This window comes from Scatophagus argus, chromosome 16, assembly GCF_020382885.2.
Source record: "Scatophagus argus isolate fScaArg1 chromosome 16, fScaArg1.pri, whole genome shotgun sequence".
NCBI lineage: Eukaryota > Metazoa > Chordata > Actinopteri > Scatophagidae > Scatophagus > Scatophagus argus.
In genome coordinates, this window is record NC_058508.1 from 20,083,057 (window position 1) to 20,106,791 (window position 23,735).

The 23,735-nt window shown below is 42.9% G+C and overlaps 1 protein-coding gene across 6 annotated transcripts; it reads left to right on the forward strand.

Moving 5' to 3' along the window:
* Positions 1–3,059: 3,059 nt before the first annotated feature.
* med25 (mediator complex subunit 25) lies at positions 3,060–22,708 on the forward strand. Of its 6 annotated transcripts, XM_046415452.1 has the most exons (20): positions 3,060–3,221; positions 3,995–4,130; positions 4,219–4,264; positions 4,385–4,509; positions 4,596–4,694; positions 5,145–5,265; positions 5,405–5,561; positions 6,180–6,328; positions 6,454–6,529; positions 7,223–7,485; positions 9,654–9,755; positions 13,976–14,061; positions 14,152–14,209; positions 14,311–14,418; positions 15,010–15,186; positions 18,908–19,021; positions 19,208–19,279; positions 19,799–19,984; positions 20,088–20,208; positions 22,128–22,708. In XM_046415452.1, exons 2-20 carry the CDS (start codon positions 4,006–4,008, stop codon positions 22,229–22,231), a joined length of 2,289 nt encoding a protein of 762 aa, XP_046271408.1. In that variant the 5' UTR covers positions 3,060–3,221; positions 3,995–4,005; the 3' UTR covers positions 22,232–22,708. The 6 variants fall into 6 exon arrangements, with proteins under 6 accessions (XP_046271408.1, XP_046271404.1, XP_046271407.1 ...); XM_046415448.1 differs by lacking the exon at positions 3,060–3,221 and having other exon boundaries at positions 3,985–4,130; XM_046415451.1 differs by lacking the exon at positions 3,060–3,221 and having other exon boundaries at positions 3,985–4,130; positions 19,799–19,969.
* Positions 22,709–23,735: the final 1,027 nt, after the last annotated feature.

Consider the following 23,735-nt stretch of genomic DNA (forward strand, 5'->3'; position numbering starts at 1 on the left):
GATGGATGCTGTAGCTTTGGGTGATACTTCGGCGTTACACTTTTCTTGACAGAACCGTCTGAGTGCACCTCTTTGTGTAACATGTTAAAATTCGCTTCATGCCACGACGTTTCCTGCACGCTGGAAAGCCTGTCAAACTTTTGTTTTCTCATCTTGAAAGCACAAAGCCGTCGGACCTTTTTATAAGACCACTTATTATGCCACGTACACAGTTTTTAACTTTTCATTCAAACACTATAAATAATACCCCAAACCTTTCAAAGTAATGAATTCAATGAATGCATGCAAGTGGAAATCTCAACCGGTAGGAGAATTAAAGTAGCTTGCCTCTGCAGGAGGAAAGTGTATTAATACAGGAACTGAGCTCCGGGAGCTGACCTTCTCTATAAAGTGCTTTCATGGAAGAATTTAAATATATTCACCAAACAAACAGAAACTTCTGTGAATCATCTTTTGACATTAAATATCTGCTCTCTCGGCTTCAAATGAGAAATGAAAGAATTTATGAATGTGGGTTTCTTTACAACACAAAAGACTCTTCACTCTTTTCATAACTCACCACCTGTACTGCACAGCAGCCGGAGTCAGACTCTAGAGAAAGCCGGACTAGCAGGGTGGGGGTTCTATCACAGCATCCCAATGCTCTGGGTAGTTCTGGTAACCCATTTGTGTGGATGTCAGTGTATCAGCATGCTGGCTGTGATTACCTGTTGTGAGCAGACCATCTGGCCCTCAGCATCCCAGCTGGGTACCACGGTCAGAAGACGGATTGTCTTTACCGCACCACCTGGACCTCGCAGACGTGGAGCACCGAGGCACCATCCATATTTCTCATTCATATTTTATTATGTCATTCTCTGACCAAACAACAAACAGAATGGAAAAAAAAGGATTGTCTGGCTTTCCAACGGCACGCCCAGAGAGCAGGCTTTCTGTAATTGCTTGGCAACTGCTGGCACCGTGTGTGTTGAAGTTCAAAGCAGCGAGACCCACAGTATTTTCCTCTGAGCAGCAGAAAGCATCAGAGTTGCAAAGTAAAAGGGTGCCTACGCACGCACACACACGCACACACACGCACACACACATGCACAGTCCATTCTGTCAGTTTAATTTGGCCACTTTGCTCGGTCAGAATAAAAAGCTCTATGGAGGGGTTTTAGTGTTTGTATCCAGGAGGTAGCCCTGGGCATGAACCCTCCCTCAGACGAACTTTTCTTCGGTTGCAGGATGCATCCCTGAATATTGTCGCCCCGAAAAGAAAAGCCGTTTGAGCCCGCAGCTTGTTGCCCTCCCTAGAATTTGGGTTCAATTGAAGTGGAGCATTGTTTCTGTGGGAGGTTTTGAGTTTGATGAGCTCTGAAACCGTTCGCTGAACGCTGTGCTGAGCTGACTGGCTGGCAGGGCCACAGGGGACTGGATGCTATTGTTGGACCCACATACACAATGTGCCAATGTGCTACAACTAGCGCTTAGCTGCTGGTGTATTGTGCTTATGTGACAGCAGGTTAGCATTATGATAGCTGCTGTCTTAATTATGCTCTTGTTTTTAGCTTAGAGGTTTTTAGGGGATGAGAAAGTGTTGGGTTAAATGAAATAACTGATGAAAGGAAAACATGATAACCAACAAAACCTGAAAGAAGGCGCATTTGTTTAGATATTATTAAGAAAATTGATTTCTGTTTCCTTAGAAAATTAGCAGCAGTGCACCATGGCTGTTGTCTCTGGAGCTTTGCCTTTCTATTATACCTAGTCTAAATATGTACATACTGTAGATACACTATGTGAAGACTTGTGCTCAGGGAAGAAAAAGCCTTATAAGTTACAATATGTAACCTGGTGTCTTTGATTAAGGCCAGGCCTCTGCTTTAGTTACTGTAGATGTTTGCTGACATCTCCTGGAGATCTGGTTCAACAGCACTTAGAAATCTTCAGTCTTGTTTCAGATAGCTTAGATTCAGTACTGCAACGTGCTCTGGGGGATTTATCAAGAATCGGCTCCTCACTGAATGGTGCTTGTTTTGGACATAACCTCACTTTTAATATGCTCACTGCAAGAAATGTCCATCCATCTATTTTCTGTACCATCTATTTTATCTTTTCCTGATGCATGGCAATAAACAGAAAGGCACCAGTTTAGAAAAAGAATATTAAGCAGTTGTCATCTCCATGGCAGTAAGGCTCTTAATTTAGTGCTTCTACTTATAACAGAGTCAGTCTGTACTTTTACTTGAGAAAATGACCTGAATGAACTTTCTTCACTGCTGCAAACAAGTCGATGAGTCAGTAAACCTATTCAACAAAGTGAACACATCGCTCCAGTGTTTGGATCTCTGCTCTGACTTCACGTGTGTCAAATAATTAATGAATTGTTTATCATCTAAATACATTTCTAATTGACTGTGATGTTATTAACTAAGATTCCATTTTATTTTTTTTTTATTTTTTATTTTATATTTTATTGGGCAGTCGTGGATCAGCGGTTAGGGTGTCGGACCCGTAACCGGTGGGTCGCTGGTTCGATTCCCCGTCCCGGTGTCCATGGCTGAGGTACCCTTGAGCAAGGTACCTAACCCCCACTGCTCCCCGGGCGCTGCACGCGGTCGCCCACTGCCCCGGGTTTGCTGTGTGTGTGCACGTCACTTGGGTGGGTTAAATGCAGAGAACAAATTTCGTTGGAGTGAGTTCCCTCCAATGACAAGATATATCACTTTCCTTTCCTTTCCTTTCCTTATTCAAACTTCATTTATTTAATTCATTTCAAATTTCAAATTTATTCATTTTATGCAAATGTACTGCTTTAATTTTATTTTACTCTTTTAAAATCCCTCTTTAATTTTTGTATCATTCTTTTTCCTTTAGGCCTTTTCGTGTGTTACTGTGACGTCTTTCCTCTGTTTCATGGTGCTGAAAGTTCCTGCACAAACGTGTTTAACTTATTTTATTAGCGACATGGCAGCAACTTAGCGTAATGCGAGGTTTTGAACTGTAGGGGGCAGCACTCCACCGGGAGTTGTCTTGTAAGTGCAGAGAGAAAAGACGAAGAAGATGGCCATTACGTCATTTTGTGGACGTCTTGGTTTGTCACTTCCGCCAAAACTAAAACAAATGGGTAATGCTAGCAGTGCTGAGTAGTAATCAGTAATCAAATCAAATTGATTTTATGTTATAGTTTATAGTGTTTAAGGGATCTCGCGATTCGACTGGCGGCCGTATAGCACCAGGTCAGTCTGCATCACTTTCTAGCTAGATGGTGACTTGCTAATTACTGTTTCATTTCAGTATGTTAGCTTAAATCTGTGACGTTTGAGCTACCTGCTTAGCTAACACTAACGTTACACGAAAAGCTGTGTACGGCTCAGGTGTTTTATTTCATGCATTCTCAAGTCACCGGAGCTTTGAAACAGGCTGTTAGTATCAGTCGGGGATGACTGGTTTGCTTTACCGGTGAGTTAGCTTGCATAGTATTAGCTGCTTGCCATGCTAGCCCAATAGCACACACACTTTAGGTCAGCTACTTAATTCATCACTTTCTCTCTTGAGTTACCAAATCTGACAATTTAAAGACAGAACAGAGTTAAGAAATTAAAGGGACAGTTCACGTCAAAAGATCAAGTATGTATGTTATCTTTTACATGTAGTGATGTTTGTCTGTCTACATTGTTTTGATGTGTATTGCAGTCAAGTTTGAGTTTTGGTGATATCAGCTGTAGAGATGTCTGCCTTCTCTTGAATATAATGGAACTAGATGACACGTCTCTTGTGGCACTCAAAGAACCAGAAAATGAGTTTGCAACAGCAATGTCTTTTTGTATTTAAAATATGTGTTTTTGATTTTACGGACTGTCCCTTTAACTTCCCCTTTCTTGGTCCCCTGGGAAAGTTCCATCAGTGCAAAGGCCCTAAAAGTAGATTTTTTTGTTATCCCATTTAGATCTTTCATTAAGCCTGAATGAAAATATAAGGTTTGTCCGTTTCTTCTTGTCCATGTCGGCAGGTTCAGCACTCATGGAACCGTCCGCTAAGAATGGGACCAACCAGGTGGCTGATGTGGTGTTTGTCATTGAAGGGACGGCAAATCTTGGCCCCTACTTTGAATCTCTGAGGAAAAATTACATACTTCCGGCTATTGAGTAAGAATGCCAAAAACCTGCTCCTTTATTATCACGTTCTAATATTTAAATGCCTCTGTTTTATTTTATTTATTCATTTTTACCACAGATATTTCAATGGAGGGCCCCCAGCTGAAACAGATTTTGGTGGAGATGTGAGTGTTATATTTTAGCCCTTCAGTGTACATTCTTGTCGGTTGTTTCAGAGCACGATTGCTTTGAAAAACATTTGTCTGTATTGCTAATATATTCCCCTGTTTCTTTTGTCTGTCCAGTATGGAGGGACACAGTACGGTCTTGTGGTGTTCAACACAGTGGACTGTGCTCCTGAGTCATACGTCCAGTGTCACGCACCAACCAGCTCTGCCTTTGAATTTGTCTCATGGATCGACAGCATCCAGTAAGTGATGTCTTATTTTGCTGTAACAGAAATAAATGAGATGGTATGCTATGTCAAATATTAAATTATCCTGTTTTTCCACCCAGGTTCATGGGAGGTGGGGCAGAAAGCTGTAGTCTAATTGCAGAGGGACTGTCTGTGGCCTTGCAGCTTTTTGATGACTTTAAGAAGATGAGGGAACAAATGTAAGTCTTTTTATTTCACGCTGTTCACTAATTTCTAATTCAGTCTTCACATTTTTTAAAAGTACAATCACTGCACACCAATGAGGGGATCATTACGAAGCAAACTGATGCTCTTGTTTGATCATTAAGCAATATTCAAATCTACAGGAGCAATCAGAGGTACCGAACCTTGTCAATGGACTAAGTGTCTTTTTTTTTTCTTGACAATTCCAAAGATTGACTCAGTGAGGTACTTCTTGAGAAGTTATCCTACAGTTTGATGTCGGCCCATGGAGACCAAGAAAGACAAAAAACACGCTGAGGGTTTTTGTTAAAGCAGCTGTAAACAGATCCACACTCAGCACTTTGGTTGCTCTAAGTGGCACCCACCACAGCTGAGTGATGAGGCTGACATCACTCCCTCATCTCGTATCTCAACTCTTGTTCTTCTTCTCTTTCTGCCCTTGTCAGAGGTCAGACACACAAAGTGTGTGTGCTGCTGTGTAACTCTCCTCCGTACCTGCTTCCTGCTGTGGAGAGTGTGAGCTACACCGGCTGCACAGCAGACAACCTGGTCAAAATCATCAGAGATGTGAGTTATCATCGTTGATCATTTAATTTTGAAATTATTTTTGTTTTGCATATTTTATGAATAGGGTGGTATTATATTAGATTTATTTTATAAAAAGCAAAGTGCACATATTTTCATATCTTGTTTTCGTATTTCTTAGAGAGGAATTCACTTCTCTGTGGTGGCTCCTCGGAAGCTGCCCGCTCTAAGAGCTTTGTTTGAGCGGGCGTCTCCTGTAGGAGGTGTGGTTGAACCTCATCCAGACTACAGTCAGGACCCCTTCCACATGGTCCTAGTCAGAGGCATTTCACTTCCTGGTAAGATTTAGCCTCTTGTTTGTGTGGGGGCTGCTGTGCTGTCCAGTTTTCCAGATATAGATTGTTTTGTTGTTAGAATAATTTTGGCCCTTCAGTTTGAATCAGTATCTCAAACTGCGACTATCAGTGCAGCTTTAGACGCTTGTTACTTTATTCCATTTACTGAATGCTGTTTTTAATTGTCTTTATCTTAAAGAGAGCAGCAGAGGTCTCTTGGTTAGTCATAGCCAGTTATGATCTTTGATGGCTGCAGCTTTTATTTCATTTGGCCCAGTTTCTTATAACTAAATCTGTTAAGCTGTATGATACAAGTTGCTGATTTCATGTTATTTATTGGTTTGGATATGAAAGATTTCACACAATTCCACTGTAAGATGATGTGACTAATTGTATGAAATCACTCTTTAGTTCACTGAGTTCAAAGAGTTTTTGAGCTATTCCTATTAGGTACACCTACGTTTTTCTGTGAGTAGGGGTGAATTTCGTGGTAAATATGTCTTATCCTTCAGTTGTAGGCGAAGCATCATTTTACTGCCACATTAGGATTTTATATCATTCTTAAATTTCCATCTCAGGGCTGTGTAAAAGCTGTAAACTCATCCCGCTGTTTGTCTCAAGTCTCCTCAGGTGGAGGACCTGGGCCGCTCAAACCTGTTCTTCCTCCTCAGCAGCTGACTATCAGCCAGCCTCCTGGTGGAGCTTCACAGCCCCCTCCACCCATGAACACAACCCACCCTTATCACGTAATGGCACAAAAGTCACACAGCGTAAGCCTGCCTGAAGACTTATTCCTGCTGCCTGCTTTTGGCTCACTTTCAGACAGTGGTGTTTATGTTCCTTCCCTAAAACGTTTTACTGAGCATTGTCTTCCTTTTAATCTGCTTGCTGACAGAATCCAGCCACCATGACTCCTGCTCAGATGGCTGCACAGATGGCCGTAGAGGAAGCCAACAACCAGAAGAGTCGCTGTGAGTTACCAGTGGACTCTGTGGACCTTTGTGAACAATTTATTTTATCTGAGCTTGTAGTCTCTAGTCTGTATGTGTGACTGTCTTTGTGCATATTACAGTAAAGCTTACTGTCACTTTGAAGGAAAAACAGTTATCCAAAGACAGTACTTTCTTTCCCAATCATCATATTGTATATGTTTCTGGGCTGTTTGGGACTAAGCCAACTGAAGCCTTTTGAACCCGTCCCACAGGGGGCGCAAATACCAAAAACATGATCAGCAGATTACATGAGCATGCTCAGGTGGCAAGTAAGTGCCATATTGACTGGTGCAAGTGGTCATGTCCTATCACTTATCTTCTCATAACTCAAAATGCCTTTGAGCAATCCAGATTAAACTCACTGCAGACATACTGCTGATATCTCCTGAACATGCAGTCATTTTCATTCAAATCTGATGAATGGAGAACCCTGAGTGTCACTGAGATGAAGAAACAAGTGTGTGATTGATTAAAGGATTAAACTAACTGAAGTCACTTTGCTCACCTTTGTGAACCCTGAAACCTGTTTGTTGTGGCTCATGGCTTTGATTTTGGCCTAACAAGCTGGTCAGCAGGACTGAAGGGAGTTTTTTGAGCAGTGGTGCGTAACAGCTGTTGTTTTAACAGCGTTATGTGTTCTGATTGCTGTTGCGTTCTCTCTCCCTCCTCCAGTCCCAGGAATGGTCAATCAAGGTCCTCCATTCACCAGTCAGCCAGCCATCCCATCAGTCCCTGGGGTGAAGCTCAATCAGCCCAGCATATCAACAGTCACCACAGCAACGCAGCCTGTGATGCCACAGCAACCAGTTGCTCCCAATCAGCAGCAGCAAATCCCGCCCCCAGGACAGCCCGTACCCAATCAGCAGCCGCAGGCACCACCTCAGCAGCCACCCTCAGCAAATCAGCCCACAGCTCCTTCAGCACAACCCAACATGGTAAGTTTGATCCATTTGATGAAGCTAACACAAAACTTGTGGTTGTTTTTCACTATAGGAGCTGAACAACCTGCAGCTTAATGTGTAACTGTTTTTTTTGTTTTTGTTGTGGCTTTATGTAGATCATTGTGCCCAGCCAAGAAATAGACTGATACATTTATTGGTTTCTGATTAAACAAACAAGACATAACATGTTGATTACTGAGAGGCTGATTACTTTAGAGGTGCTACAATTCATTTTTCAATAATATTTGTAATGATTCCAAGTGCTGCAAGAAAGTCTGACTGTTATGTCATTTGTTTGTGTTTGTAAACTTAAGATTGTTTGCACCTTTTCAGTGCTGCGTACCTAAAACATTCTGGTTTGTAAAACACAGTGGAAACAACAGGAAGAAGCTCACAGGATCTTAAAAATTCAGATTATGAGAAACTCCAGACTACGGATCATTAAGTTCCCTTAGTAGAAAAGAGTTGGTGGTGAACTGTGACAACTCAGTCTAACATTTACAAGATTATCTTATTGTCTTAAGGGGGTGCTGTAGCACAGTTAAAAACACCAGCCATGGTTTTGTTGGATCTCTTACACTGTGAATTAGATTTAGTTAGATTTCTGAACATGCTGAGATTGTCTTACTCTTTTTTTAATTCCACCTTATTCACTGAGCCCTGGGAAAAAATAATGACATTATTGTGCATTACCCAAGTTTTTATCAAAGTGTTGTCCTGTGTTGATCTACATTTTAAGATGAGCTGCCTGGAGAGAAAGATGAGTGATAATCTGACGAATCACAAAGCGGGCAACAACGTCACATTATGCATCGCCTGCATTAATACAGCACACTTAAAGAGATAGGTGCTGACCAAAGTGTTTTTCAGAGACCTTTTGAAATACATTTAAAGACACAAGCGAGGATGAGGCGAGATTCACCACTTTGTGAAACGTGATTCCGTAAAGGAATTCACTGCATGAGCTCAGGAAGGTTTTGTAAAGCTGTTCTCAGCCAACACAGTTTGTTTGAAAAGAATTGTTTTCAGTTTTTATTTACATTTTGCACAACGTCCCAAGTTTTTTGGAATTGGGGTTGTACCTGCATGTGACCACGGCAAGAGTGACTGACACCCACATGAGTAGGGTGGCAGCATATTAAATGTATGTAAGACTGTCAGAACTCAGAAAGACAGAAAAGGTTTATTTTTGCTGTTGACCTTTGCTGTCATCAAAGCTACTGCTGATGACAGAATTTGTTTCTCAGCGTTTATCACATAGTCAAAAATGACTCCCATCTATCTGGGAAGCCGACCACACAAGTCGGCCTTGCTGATCACCTGTTAGACTCACAGTGGCGGACTGAAGCCGACCACACAAGTCATCAGCAGCAGGGACATATAGGATGGAGTTGGGTGGGGTATAAAAGTCACATTCTCTGATGATGGGATGCTTTTATGTGAAATGTTTGCCTTGAACTGCTCATTATGTTTGTTGTAAATTCATTGTGGCCAGCAACAATTCACAGCACTTAGCTGAAGACTTGATTTGATATTCTTAGCCCATTGTAAACACTATCAATGTTTAAGTCATATTGATATTTTCACATGTAAGTGGCCCTGCTCGAGTTAGAAATCAGAGAACCAAGACTTTAATCTGTGATGCTGTAGCATCAGCAGCCTAGAGCTAAGTTTGCAGACTAACGCTGTCTGAAGTCTAATATCAAAATGAATTTTAAATGTTAGTAGAACGAACAGATCAAAACCAGACAATGTTCCCTTTTCCCTAGAAAATCATTGTGGGTACAATCATTGTTTTTTTCTATGTTTTCTAGTTCATTTATTAATTCTTCTCTCTTGTAGTAAAACACATTTTGTTAAGATGTAACCCTGACTCCCTGTGACTGAAAAAGTCGGGCGTGAAAAGAAACACATTGCGGTGACGAACATGAAAAGTATTTGTTTTTATTCATGCTTTACTCAGCGTCACAACTTTTTTGGAACTGCAGTAGTAGATTCAGTTAGCCAAACCTAACGTGTAGTCTACGTGTAGACTGTTAAAAGGTCTGTGCGCTTGGTTTTTGACTTAACAAGTACACTTAGATTTCTTACTCTGAGTTCTGTTCTGGTTTTAAATTGATTTTTCACAATATGTATAACCTTAACTTCTATTTTCCTGACAGCCTGGTGTGCCTGGAGGTCAAGGCAATGCAAATCCAATTGGACAGCAGCAAGGTGTGGCCAATAAGATTGTAGCATGGACTGGCGTCCTGGAGTGGCAAGAGGTAAAACTCAGTCTGACTTTGATTGGTTGGTAGCCTGACAATAAAGCTTTAAACTAAATCAATATTAGAAACCTTTCAAAAGAAATAATAATAACATGTAAAATCAATAGAAATAAATCCAAAAAAGTAACTAAAGTACATCACCACATGAAAGCAAATAAATACAAATAAAAAGTATGCAAGCAATGGAAGGACTGCATCCTTTAAGAGGGAACAAATACAAATAAAAAGAATAAGAGCAGTAAAACCAATAAAAAAGGACATCTCATAAAAGCAAGTCCATAAAAATGGGTTTTAAGTTCTGATTTAAAAGAAGTCGCTGTGAGCCTCATCTCTTCATGCGGGTCTTTCCAGAGCTGAGGGACCTTGTTGGCATGAGCACAGCCACCTGTAGATCTAAGCCTCGACTGTGGAGCTTTCAGAAGGGCCCCACTGGAGGATTGTGTCATGTAGTTTGGGGCCGACGCAGATGAGCTTTACAAGTGATCAATAAAACCTTTAAATCAAATATAAACCATGAGGGAGCCAGTGGAGGGAAGCCGGGGTTTGGGGTATTGTGATGTCGTCTTTTGAAACCAGTAAGACGTCTCACTGCTGCATTCTGAACTGGTTGGGGTTAAGATGTGCAGGAGTGTTTCTTGGCCAGGACCAGGGTCTTCTGCCAGCCTTGCTGATCACCTGTTAGACTCACAGTAGCGACATGACTTAAATAGTAGAATACAACATTTTAAGAGGTGAGCTTTAGGCTGCCAGATGGAGGATTTTGATTGGACAGAACCAGGCTAGCAGTTTCCTGCCCTTTTCCTAGACTGTATGCTAAGCCAAACTACTGGCTCCAGCTTTGTATTTACTGGGAATGAGCTGGAATAAAAACCAGCAACAGCTGATAACTGAACTTGTAATCATCACCACTGCATTGGACTTCTTGGAAGTCTTAATAACCACCTGTCATTGATTAGTCTACAGTCTGATTAATTGCACATCATTTTAGCGTCCTATTACTGTTTGTTTAGCTCAAGGTCAAATCGATTTAGTTTACAGTGGCAGTGCTGAGCCAGGAAAATGGATGTTAATGGCTTTTATGCGACACTCATGAGGCCTTCAAGTGTTTGTGTTTGGTGGACAGACTCGGATCAATCGCTTCCATCGACTTCAGTCTCATCCACCCTCTTCGGTTTGTCAGAATTATCCAAGTCAGTTAAAAGGGCAGGAATCGGAGTGGGAAGCTCAAGAAACTCTTAAATCTTCTCTGTGAGCGTGTACAGCTGCAAACAACCGGAGTGGATGGATTAGGAGCATGAAACATTGCTCTAAATCTGCAGCTTCTACCTCCAGTTCACTCATTAGGCTTTCAGCTCCGTAAGTGCAGTAATCTGTAATGCTGAGGAGAATTACCTGACAGACACTATAACTTGTCTGAAAAAATAGTTGTTGATTAAAGAAAACTCTCACAATGGCTGCCAGCGCACTTGGCTGGAGCTCGCTCTGAGTGCTGTGTTATCAATGTGGTTCCTTCTGTTTTGGCTGAATTTCAGTCAGTAAATTCCTGAAAGTCTTTGTTGTCTAACATGTGGGATAACATTCCAGGATGGTTTTGCTAACATTATTCTTTAAAATCCACCACTAATTTAAGGTAGATTAGATAGATATTTTTGATTCATTGCTGCCCACATCTCAGGCTCCCTTTCATTGCTGCTTTAGCAAGCCCTGAAAATAAATAACCCATTTGTCTGCAGAGAAAGCCCAGCACAATACATTTGTAATGGAGCACACAGGGACTACAGTAGGCCTGACTAATATGTGATTGATTGATCATTGATCCTGTATTGATGCCCTGAAGATGAAGAGTGCCGGCTCTCCCCAGCGGGGTTGCTGTATTGATGCACTTAGAAAGGAGTTCTTTTTTTCCCTTCATTCTTGACATTTTGTTAAGGAACAGGTTATCTGCTGGTCTTTAAAAGTCCTTCCATCTGTCTGTTTTTTTAATTGCTTGTCCTGATTGGGGTCACGAGGGCAAGAGGGTGAGCAGGGCTGCTTGCATCTTCTTGTCCTCAGGAATTTTCTCCAACTGCTTTGAGGACAGCTGGAAGATTTAATCCCCCAGCATGCTTTGGGTCCTCCCTGTTTTGTTCAGCAGTTGTTCAATCCCAGAGCACCTTGAGGAAGAGAAAGCTGGGAGGCAACTTTAGCTGAACCACCTCCACATTTGTCGCATACGCCATATAGACAAAAGTGTTGGGATGGGGCTGTTTTTCCAGGGGTTGAGCTCGGCCCCTGACTTCCAGTGAAGGGAAATCTTAATGCTTCAGTATAGCAAGACATTTATTTACTTTGTGGTGACCCCACTTCAACACCTTTGGGTGCTTTACTGCATGAATGGGCACAAATTCCCACAGAAACACTCCAACATGTTGTGGAAAGTGGAAAACACACAGCTGCCTGTGTGTTAGAATGGGATGTCATTAAAGTCCCTGTTGGTGTGATGGTCAAGTGTCCCAATACTTCTGTCTATGTAGTGTATTTGTCTTTCACTCTAAACAAAAAACCCGCCAACGTCTGGCTTTTTGTCTTCTGTGGGAATGACTCTGCAGTTGTCACAGGAATTTATCAACCCGTGCATGATGCTGCAGCTGAACTTTGAAAGTCATTTGGAAGGTCTTGAGAAGAAGAAGTAACCACCGAAGCACTTGTCACTTGGCCTTGATGGGTACTTTGCTGTTTCCTGGCTTCTGGCACATTTGTGATGTTGATCCTGACACCAGAGAAAACAAAACATCTGAAACTACTTCCTATAATCGGGTAGTGCCTCTGCAGTTAGAATTTTCCAGATTTAAGAAATACGTGAAAACTAAATTAGAAAATTAAGTTTCATTAAGGCAGCTGTGGAAGAGATAAAGTGTCGACGCCCTCCATAACCTCTGAAGCTGAGGGTGGACGGTCGTTTGTCTCGAGTTTTGTTTCCAGCAATTTGGCGTAGGCTGTTCAGGGACAGTTGGCGTTAAGATTCTGAGGCACTTGGAGCATACCATCCCGTCTCCTTTAACGTTAAAAGTCTGGGGGTGTGAATTTTGTAAAAATATTAAAATGTGTGAAAAGCAGTATTTAATTTCCTCCACCACGCAGTGTCTGTTTCCTTGAGCTTCCTGATGTCCACTGTTCAAACTTAAAGGGACTCAGTGGAGTCTAAAGCAGCAGAAATGTTTATATTCTCTGTTAACTCACCGGACCAGAGTTTTAACAAACATGCTGAATGTGTTTCCTCCCTGAATTCAAAGTATGCTGCTTCTGTCAGCTTTGTTTTTTATTTACTTATTTATCTTAAATCTTGGTTAAGTTGTCGAGTCAGTGTTTTGAACATTTTAAAATTTCGCGGGATACGTGTAAAGTAATGTTTTCCATGTGCCCCTCCAGGTCTTCTTCATACTCACTTTTTAACTATCTTTCTTTTTGCTTTTTGTCACTCTCTATCTCTCTCTCTCTCTCCCCCCTCTCTCCTCTCTCTCTCTCGCCCCCCTCTCTCGCTCTCTCTCGCCCCCCTCTCTCCTCTCTCGCTCTCTCTTTCTCTCCCTCTCTCTCTCTCTATCTCTCTCTCTCCCCCTCTCTCCTCTCTCTCTCTCCCCCCTCTCTCCTCTCTCTCTCTTCCTCTCTCTCTCTTCCCCCTCTCTCCTCTCTCGCTCTCTCTCTCTCTCTCGCCCCCCTCTCTCCTCTCTCGCTCTCTCTTTCTCTCCCTCTCTCGCTCTCTCTTTCTCTCTCCCCCTCTCTCCTCTCTCTCTCTCCCCCCTCTCTTACTCTCTCTCTCTCCCCCTCTCTCCTCTCTCGCTCTCTCTCTCTCTCTCTCTCTCTCGCCCCCCTCTCTCCTCTCTCGCTCTCTCTTTCTCTCCCTCTCTCGCTCTCTCTTTCTCTCTCCCCCTCTCTCCTCTCTCTCTCTCCCCCCTCTCTCCTCTCTCTCTCTTCCTCTCTCTCTCTTCCCCTCTCCCTCTCTCTCTCTCTCTCTCTCCCTTGCTCTGTCTCTCTCCACCTCTCTGTCTCTCTTTCTCTCCCCCTTCCCCCGCTCTCCCTCTCTCTCTCTCCATCTCTCTTCCTCTCCCTTTCTCTCCCTCCCTCTCTCTGCCTTTCTCTCTCTCTCTCTCTCTCTCTCCCTCCCTCCCTCCCTTTCTCTCGCTCTCCCTCCCTCCCTCTCTCTCTCTCTGCCTCTTTCTCTCTCCCTGCATTCCCTGCAGAAGCCGAAAGCCTCTACCATGGATTCAACCACCAAGCTGACGCGCTCTTTGCCGTGTCAAGTGCATGTTAACCAAGGGGAAAATCTGTGAGTAGCCACTCAAACACTGTGGGCTCTTATCTGTAATAAAGGTTGAGATGTTTCACAGTTTAACTCTGCTGCCGTGTCTCTGAACAGAAACACAGACCAGTGGCCACAGAAGCTCATCATGCAGCTGATTCCACAGCAGCTACTGGTGAGGCCGTTTTTGGTTTCTTTCTGGCTTTTGTTTTAGTGTGTGAAATTGTTGCGGTGAGTGTTTGTGAACGAGTCTTCTCTTGCCTGCTCTCTCCATAGACCACCTTAGGCCACCTCTTCAGAAACTCTCGAATGGTTCAGTTTCTCTTCACCAACAAAGACGTGGAGTCGTTGAAAGGGCTGTACCGCATTATGGCCAACGGTTTTGTAAGTTTTCAAGTCCTCTGCCTTTCCCTGAGCCTGAAATGTCTGTTTCCTCCGCATCCCCAAATCCAATCCATCATTCAGTAAACCTCAATACATTCTCAATTGGTGGTGCAGGTGCCATCTCTGTCCAGTAGTTGGACTGAACATGAAGCTGTGCTGCAGTGCTGTGGTAAAGACTCTAGAGGGGGTTCCAGGCCATACATTTAGTCCCTTTCGGGCAGGATAAGATGATTTTAAACATGCTTTACCATCAAGTCAAAAAACCTTTAATTGTATAGTTTTGAATGAGCTTCAGAAGTCCAGCATAATTACAGGGGTTTTGCGAGTGTGGTGCGATGTTAATCAGGTAATACCATTGAGAAATAGCCGAGGCATTAATAGTATTCAGTCCAGCTGAGCTCTGCCTCTGTGCCTGAATTTGATTTACAGCACAGTATGAATTAAGTTAACAACATTTGCATTTAGTTTATAAAACCGATATGTTTGATTGGGCAAAGGAGCTCAGGAGTAGGTTGCGTCCCCAAGCACCAACCCACTCCTTAATTACTTCCCGTGTCAAGGTGTTAATCTGCCCTGCGACCCTCCCTGCAGGCCGGCTGTGTCCACTTCCCCCACACTACTTCTCCCTGTGAAGTGCGGGTGCTGATGCTGCTCTACTCGTCTAAGAAGAGAATATTCATGGGCCTCATCCCCAACGACCAGAGCGGCTTTGTCAACGGCATCCGGCAAGTCATCACCAACCACAAGCAGGTCCAGCAGCACAGAGCGGTGAGTGGCGAAGCAGGGAGGAAGAGGAGCTGGTGGGCAGAGAGGCGGGAGGGGGCGGGGGGACGGACCGGAGAGACCGGAGGGAGGCGATAATGAGAAGGCATTATCAAGGAGCACCCGCGAATTGAGGTGCATTCTTTACGGCATTTAGGTGCATTGTTATTGACACTTCGTTTAGCAAACCCAGTGTCTTCACAGCAGCCACTAACATCTCTCACTTTAGTCGAGGCTAATGGGGCTAGCATTAGCTAAAGTCCTCCTGCAATATTAGGTCCCTATTATTAGGCGTTATTTTTGCTTTAGTGAAGCAAAGAAAGGTGCAAATACATGCATGTTGAGTTTATCACATAAAATGTCCACTTTATTGGGTTCATACAATACGACTGTTCTGAAGAAAAGTCTGTTTGTGTTTATGATCCCTATTATATGCATTATATTCACTTGTTTATAAAATTCTGCCTTCTTAATGTATGCAAATGAGAAGGACAAAAACCCACACTATCTTAATAGAATCCAGCGCAGTACAACGTTACCTTTAAGTTGAAATAAATGACAAATAACAGGTGTGAATGTCAGCTGTCTAAATCACAGCAACTAAAACAATCTTGAAGCTTAAATTTGTTTTTCATTAGTATCACATCCATCTGTGTGCTGGAATGTGGTGAAACATGAGAAACGACACATTTACTATGATAGGAGACATTTTCCATACTCTGCCACTGAGAAGTGATGACGTGCTGATTGATCGACACGAGAAATGAATTCTAGAGGTTTTTGGTAAGCGATTAAACATTTAAGTAATTTATATGTAAAACTGTCCCAAAATGGTCTGGTCATGTACGGTAAAAATGAAAATCTTTTTGTCAGAATTTAGAATAACCAGTCATGGAAGTTGTAGTATAGTTTACTCAGTTACTACTTACTACTCGGTTAATGTACTTGCGTTTTCTGCTGCATTATATTTCCAATACAAATATTGTATTTTTTACTCCACTACATTTGATAACTTGAGTTGCAAGTTACTTTGTGGATTCTGTTTATTAATACACAGTATGATATACTTTTACTTTTATACCAGTTCTTTTTAAATTAATTTATTTTATTGGCAGTCAGACAAAAAAGACCCAAAAATTATGATGACTGGAAAAATGCAGCTTAGATTTGCTAATCAGTCTATCCCTAACTGTTGGTGCTAAACAATTTTCATGAACCAAACACTAATCAATAAAATACAGTTTAATCCGTGATTAGATAATTGTCAGTTGCAGGCTTGGTAATGTTACACCCACCTTACCTGTACTGTCTGATGATAGCAGTGAAAGAAATCCACACTTCACTGTACTCAGACCAGTTGCTCTGTCATCTTCGCTACAGTCTGAGAATGTGGAAGGTTGTGAGATTGAGCTTTAAACAAAGAACAGCTTAGACGGATATGAATTTTTCAGTTCAGGCTGCCCAGATGTTAACATTACATGAGACGCGCTGTAGGGGAAGCGATGAAGTGGCAGTGGTGTGTGTGCTAACCTTTAGGGACACGATGAGGAAATCTAGAGACAAGGCCTCGTCTTCTAGCCTCCCTGGTAAAGGTAGACCAGTTCTTGTCTCTGAGTTCATTACAGGTTACAAACACTGCAGCTGCTGCTTTCACTTTCCCTCCCTGCTCATCTTCATCCCTGGAGACTGGACGATTTAGAACATGTCCTCTGGATTAGCCGTCTTCTCCATCACAGGGCGCCGCTCCAGCTTATTGCGTCCAGCGAGCAGGGATGCTGCAGAGCTCTGAGACAATGCAGCATCCAGTCACAGAGAAGCAGTATGTCTCCATTTAAAAATGAAGCCTGTTGTCAGGTTTACATGAGTTAGATTGCATTCCTCCTCACAATGTGCACTCATCAGCGATGATGGCGCTTGTTTACTCACCCCGCTAATTTTATGTCTCCGCAAAAGCGCGACAGCCCTATATGTAACTTGAAGATGTGTGTGTACGAGCATCGGGGCATTTAGAGGAGGCAGAAGACATGAAATTGTAATGAAGATTTTTTTTTCCTGCCTCTTGTGTATCATCACATATTCAGTGCTGCATTGCTAATAGGGAAGCGCTACAGCAATCTTAACGTAATTAAAATTTCAATTTGGGCCAGTAGTTAAGGTTTCTCTGTGCAAAGCCCTGGAGTGGCATTCTTTGGGAACAAGATTGTCAGTGTGTTCTGTTTACAGCAAGACAAAACTGTATGTTTTTCCTTGAAAAGTGATGCAGGTCCTTAATCGTGATTGGGGCTTTTACAGGTTAATGGGTTAAGGACGGGAGATAAATCATAAGACGAGAGAAGAAGGAAGGCGGCAGCTGTTTTGTTAGTTCCCTTAAAAGACCTAAAGCTTTGTGCTGTGCTGTTATTGTTGGTCAGAAAACACACTGTGCATTAGTGCAATCCCAGGGTGATTTGTTCAGATTCAGCAAGATGGATGGGTGAAGGTGTTTTTCCCATCACGCTCTTTTATCAGAGCCAGTAGTTAATAATGCTTAGAGGAGGGATGAAACCTGCTTCATCCCCCCTTTTCTCTCCCTCAAGCCACCACAGCACTGTTTCAGTTGGCCTTCATAAGCAGAAGTATCTATGTGACTCCTGTGCTCATAAAATGTGAAATAGAGTCAGAGTTTTAAGTGTTAGGATTTGTATCCTTGCAGGTTTGTTTCCTCAGTCTGTTGGCAGGTAAAGCTAACAGCAACAGGTGGCTTTCGTTGTTTTTACGCGCAGTTTAAACACCAGATGGATATTGTACATTACTTTATTTTTTGCTCCAGACTTTGCTAATGGCTTTAAAGTCATCAAGTTTTAGTTTGCTTTAAACAGTGAAATTTGAAATAGCAAACAGCTCAGCAGCAGGTGACGCTCCAAGTTAAACCTCCAGTGGCGTATCGTCGCATCCGTGTTTGTATTTGCTTTCCATCTGCACATTCGTGAACAAAGAAAATGAACATTTGGTTTCAGCCCAACTCGCTCACGGTTGTTAGCACAGTCCACATCCATTACATGCAGAAAATATGCTGGCTAAAAATACGGATTCATTATGATGTCTAACTAATGATATCTCCCTTTGAAAATATACAGTTCAAGCATGAACGCAAACATTACTTAAACAGGAAACTGGTAACAAATTAAAAACAAAACAGTCACACATATTCACAGTGCTCCAGTAGATTATTTGAAACTTATTTCATTTGTCACCACCATTGGAAGTGAGTGCACTGCGATACTGAGTTGAGAGGCTTTAAAGGAGCAGTTCACCCAAAAAATTCAGTCATCTGGATCAGTTATCTGTTCGCCTCCGGGCAGATGGAAAGTTAGGTGAAGACGACAGAAAGTGGCTCCATACAGCTTGTCGGGCGTAATCCAAATCTCCAGAAGCCCTGAGATTCCAAATTGATTTGCCACGGTGGTGCAGTGGGTAGCACTGTCGCCTCACAACAAGAGGGTTCCAGGTTCTAATCCTGGTCTGGGCCAGCAAGGGTTTTCTCCAGAAGCTCAGGCTTCTCCCCCACAATCCCCAAAACGTGCAGATTAGGTTAATTGGCTGCTCTACAGGACTGCTGTGTTTTTTTTGGATGAAATGTTTGGTGTCAACTCTTCAATGCGCTTTGGAGCAGAAAAAAGGGTTTGTTGTTCAGTGAGAAGCTGTTGGAAAATATTCTTACTGCTTTTCACTTTCTGTGTCCAAGCAGCAGTTGGGCGGCGGAGGGGGTCCGATGCAGCCTGGTCAGGTTGCCCCCAACCAGAACTTCCTCAACAGGGCCCCTGGTCCCATTCCCGTCTCCCACAGCAACGTCCAGCAGCAGGTAAATGACCCACTTGGCCTGTGTGTCCACACCGGTTCCTCTCGTGCTGCCTGCTGTTGACACCTTTACTACCACGGTGCCTGCTGATTTCTGCATGCCTTATTGGTAACCCTTTACTCCGGTGTTCTTCTTACTTTCCCACCATTCTGCCCTCCTCTCCTTCTGTCTGATCTGTCCTGTGTGCAGTCTGTGGTGGTTGGCATGCCCCCTGTTAGTCAGGTCTCTATGATGGAGGAGCAGCAGAGGCAGAACAACATGGTGAGACCTGCAGTAGCCTCTTAACATACAAGCAACATGTGTCCAGGATGTCACTAATTGAAATTTGAAGGGCTTGTAAGACATGTAAACAGTTTGCTGTCAGCATGCGCTGGCTTCACTGTTCCCTGATGAATGTTCCTCTCGTAGCATGCCGATGACAAAAACAAATGATTTCATTGATAGCATGTATGCACAAGGATGTGTTTTACTGAACAGGAAGTGTTTGCATTGAGCATGAGGTGATTGGTGCATATTAACCAACATCTAATTACTTTTAACATGCAAGTCATCTTGTGGTAAAATGCTAGAAATGTTCTGACAGGATGCAAGCACTTGTTTAGTTTTTGTTGTAGTTAGTTTAGTTTAGATTTGTTTTTTTTGTAATTGTATAGTAGTTAATAGTTTTGACGAGTCCCCAGAATTTTTTTAATGATCTATTTCTCTTTTAATCGCAAGTCCATAATTGTTGTTCTTATGTGACATGAAAGTAGTGTAAGATGTCTTAAAATTTTCCTTCAGATGACAATGAGAGCAGCAGGGCCAGCCAATCAACAGCCGCCTGTCACCGGTGCTCCACCCAACCAGGTCGCACAGAGCGGACAACCCCAGCCCCAGGGTCCCATCCTCCGCCTCCCAAACCCAGGAGCCAATCCACAGCTTCGTAGTCTTCTCCTCAGCCAACAGCAACCGGTAAGAGTGCAACAGGTATCTCAGTCAGTCGGCCATTCTAATAAATGACTGAATGTAACCGCTTTTTGGAGGTTTTCTGAGAGGTTAATGTGCCTCTCCTGTCTCTGTGTCTTTGCAGCAGGGTGCAGTGTCTCACATGCCAGGCATGATGTCTCACCAGGGTTTAGGGCAGCAGTTGGTCCATCCCACACCAGGAGGGGGGGCTCAAATGCAGGGCCAGTGGAGGCAGCCTTTGACAGGTCAGCCAGCACCCCCCACAGAGGTGGAAGGAGCTCAGAAATTTCACTCAAGTAGACATGAATATACAGGAGATGTCATTGCAGGTTAATGAGGTTGATATCTAAAAGGATAAAGAAAAACAACTTCAAAAACTGCCACTAGTACAGAAGTCATAGAAGCTGAGTCCTTTTCGGTCTAATACAGCTGGTGCAGCAGGCTTCCCATGGAAAGAACAAACTGCACTACACTGCATCCTGCGTTACTACCACTGTCTTCCAAAGAATGCAGTTCTTTTTGTGGTTTCACATATTTTTGAGTGTTTTTTCCAATTTCCCATGCAGCCATCTATATCTAAAAAAACATATCAAGCAGAGTTTGATATTCAATCCCTGTGCGAGTGTTTCCTGAATTTATTTTTTATGAAACTTCAGTTTTGCGTGCATTGAGTGAAAACAGGGCGGCAAGAGGGTTCCAGGTTCGAATCTCGGTCTGGGCCCTTCTGTGTGGAGTTTGCATGTTCTCCCTGTGCCTGCATGGGTTTTCTCCGGGTTCTCCGGCTTCCTCCCATAATACCAAAAACATGCACATTAGGTTAATTGGCTGCTCTACATTGCCCCCTAGGCGTGAGTCAGTGGTTGTCTGTCTTTGTGTGTCTGCCCTGCTAATGAGTGGTGACCAGTCCAGGGTGAACCCCGCCTCTCGCCCGTAGTCAGCTGGGATAGGCTCCAGCCCCCTTGCGACCCTGACGGATAAGCGGTATAGAAAATGGATGGATGATTGAAAAAGTTTGAAGAACTTCTGGTGCATTTATATACTGAGGCTGCACCTCTGAAGATGTCCGCTGCTAAAAGATTAATATCCTTGTGGTAGTCAGACTGTGGCCCCATTCAGACAAACACGAGGTGCCCTGTAGATGAGTTGCAGCCAGTGGGAGTACAGATTGGTTTTTCCAGACCCCTTGTCAGTCATTGGTTTCCCTTTGTGTTTTCACAGGTGATTTGCACTGCGTCACCTCAATAAACAAACAAATAAATGAATAAATAAAAAGAATAAAATGCTGCTTTGTGAATCTTCTTCCCCTCGTTCTCTGTAACGAAAGCACAGCTGCTTTCCAGTTCCCCTTCTGCCCAGACATTCATCTCTAATGCAGAAAGTTCATTTTGTTTTAAAAGCATACCATACAGGATTTTGCTAAAAAAAAAAACAAAAATAGAAAAACGTATAAAAGTCTGTAAAAGAATAGACTCCATTCTTACAAAAATAACTCGTATCAGTCGTCACTTATGATTCACTAGAAGTGTGTTGAATTGTGTGGAGCGTCAGAGACCCAGAGATCTCCACCTGTATTTTCTTATTTGTGTGTTTTGCTGTGCGTCAATGATGAAAGATGGTTGATTTCTCTTCACCTTTGAATAGTGCAGAGCACATTCTGCACAGTATACCTTTAATCAACACTCGTAAACTTATTTCCTCAAAGTGAGAAAGATGTCCACGTTATGCTTATCTGTGTTTGCTCATCGTTTGTTGCTCGGATTAGATTTTCTGATGGTACAGGAGTACGTCTAGTTTCCTGCACACTTATGTTTAGACTTAAAAGTCCCGGACGTCTGAGCTTTGAGACGGTACGTTCACGCAAGACGTAAACGTTTCAAATCACTCGGCACAACAGTGAAGTTGCTCCATGTTTACCTGACAGAATGAATGGCAACAGATGGCTGTATGGGAGTTAGACTGGCAAACAGCGTGTAGTAATATAAATAATTTTGTATTATTGCAGATGCAGAACATGACTTTAAACAACAGAACTAATTGTACTTACTGTATGTTTGGTAGATTTTTTTTAAACATTCAATACTACTTCAGAATCAGTCCTGAAACAGCAAAGAGAGTCCCTCTTCTAAATCTGTTCCTCGCTGTCACCTGTCCAACCTGTGTGCAGGTCCCATCCTGATGTCTGGAGGTCAGAGAGGTGCTGTGCCACAGTCCGGGATGCCCCAAGTCTCCAGTGTCATGGAGGATGAAATCCTCATGGACCTTATCTGACTGAGCATCACAGACTCAGGATCAGGGTTTTTACTGGAGTCTCAGAAACCATTTGCCTGCTTGGACACATACATCTGCTCCGTTGCTGTGTTGCTACAAATATTCATCATAATTAAGGAACGCATCATGAGTAGTTTCTTCTTCTTTTATATTTTACAGCACTGGGCAGCTGAACTTAATTAGGGGCTGACAATGCGAGCATTAGTTTTTCATGTTAAACGGTCAAACCACCGCACACTAATCCTCCATGCTACACACTGGCTGAAGCCAAGCCAGTGGAAACATTTATGTTACGCCTCTGGAAACTCTGATTTTCCATAAGTTTTACATTTTGCCTCCGAAATCTGAAATAGTATTATATTTTTTTTCCTTTTAAACTGAGATTTAACCTGTTTCTGTTAGAATTTTTTTTATTATTATTGCGCCGAGTTGTTTTACGAGGATAAAATAAAAAATTGCAGGTGCAGAGATGACTGACGGCCTTGTTGACATTTTTATTTCCTTTTCCTGTTGATGCATGTGCATGATGGTGTTGTGCTGGTGATGAACACTCTCCACAGTCCTGCCTCCTCCTGTGAGAACGCAGCCCGGACCCTTAAGGTGAGAGAGAGACTGAAATAGACACAGTAATAGATAGTTCAGTGTCTTTTTCTGCCAAATAGTGTCACTGTGTTAATTTTAACTACTGCAATATGTCGTGGAACCATAGAGAGCCCCGGTGTGCCAAGTAGTCCTACCAGATGGCATCAGTTGGCCATGTTTCCCTTGGCATAACGTACAATCAGGTTGACCGCATGCGCACATGGCACAGACTCCACATATATGCCCACAGTCTGCTTTCGAAACGTGCCCTCGCATGCACACACCATGCATGCAAGTTAAATCCTGCGCATTCACACACACACTCTCTCCGGGTCATGTACCTTGTAGTGACCGATGGTGTGCTGAAGCTGCAGAGCCAAGCTGGCCCTGAACGGGGAGCAGAAACACATGAACTTTACTCAACCTCATACATAACGTTCATGACATGTTCACCTGTCAGTTTTTGCTTTTTTTTAAAAAAATAAATAAATAAATAAATAAAAAAACACTTGGACACTGTGTACACATGCATACACACTCACCAACAGGAAGTGATGTCAGTCCCTGTCACCTGGGAGACAGAGACGGTTGCTAAGATACCGTGACAGTGGGTTCTTGTTTCTGAGCTTTTCCTCAGCCCCGCTTTCACATGGACTCACACAGATAGACACTAGTCCCTCAGTGGCTGGTGTTCATCCATCCCTTAATCACTGGCCGGCCCTCGGAGCCCGGCTTAGCTTCACTTTATCTTCCTCTCACTCACTCAGTCCCCTCACTCTCCCTCCGTCTCCACCTCTATGCCTCTATCTCACTATCGAGCTATTAGCGCCTGCCAGAGCTCATAAGTTTTTCAGTATCTCTTTTATTAGCAGAAAAATGTTCAGAGGTCCATGTGATGAGCTGCACTGGTAAATAAAATGGG

Bases quoted from the DNA above. Each gene is read 5' to 3' on its own strand.
- med25 (XM_046415448.1), top strand. From the start codon at position 3,985: ATGTCGGCAGGTTCAGCACTCATGGAACCGTCCGCTAAGAATGGGACC. The intron at 14,062-14,151 runs GTGAGTAGCCAC...GTCTCTGAACAG, and splicing joins GTTAACCAAGGGGAAAATCT to AAACACAGACCAGTGGCCAC. The intron at 14,419-15,009 runs GTAAGTTTTCAA...CCCTCCCTGCAG, and splicing joins GCATTATGGCCAACGGTTTT to GCCGGCTGTGTCCACTTCCC.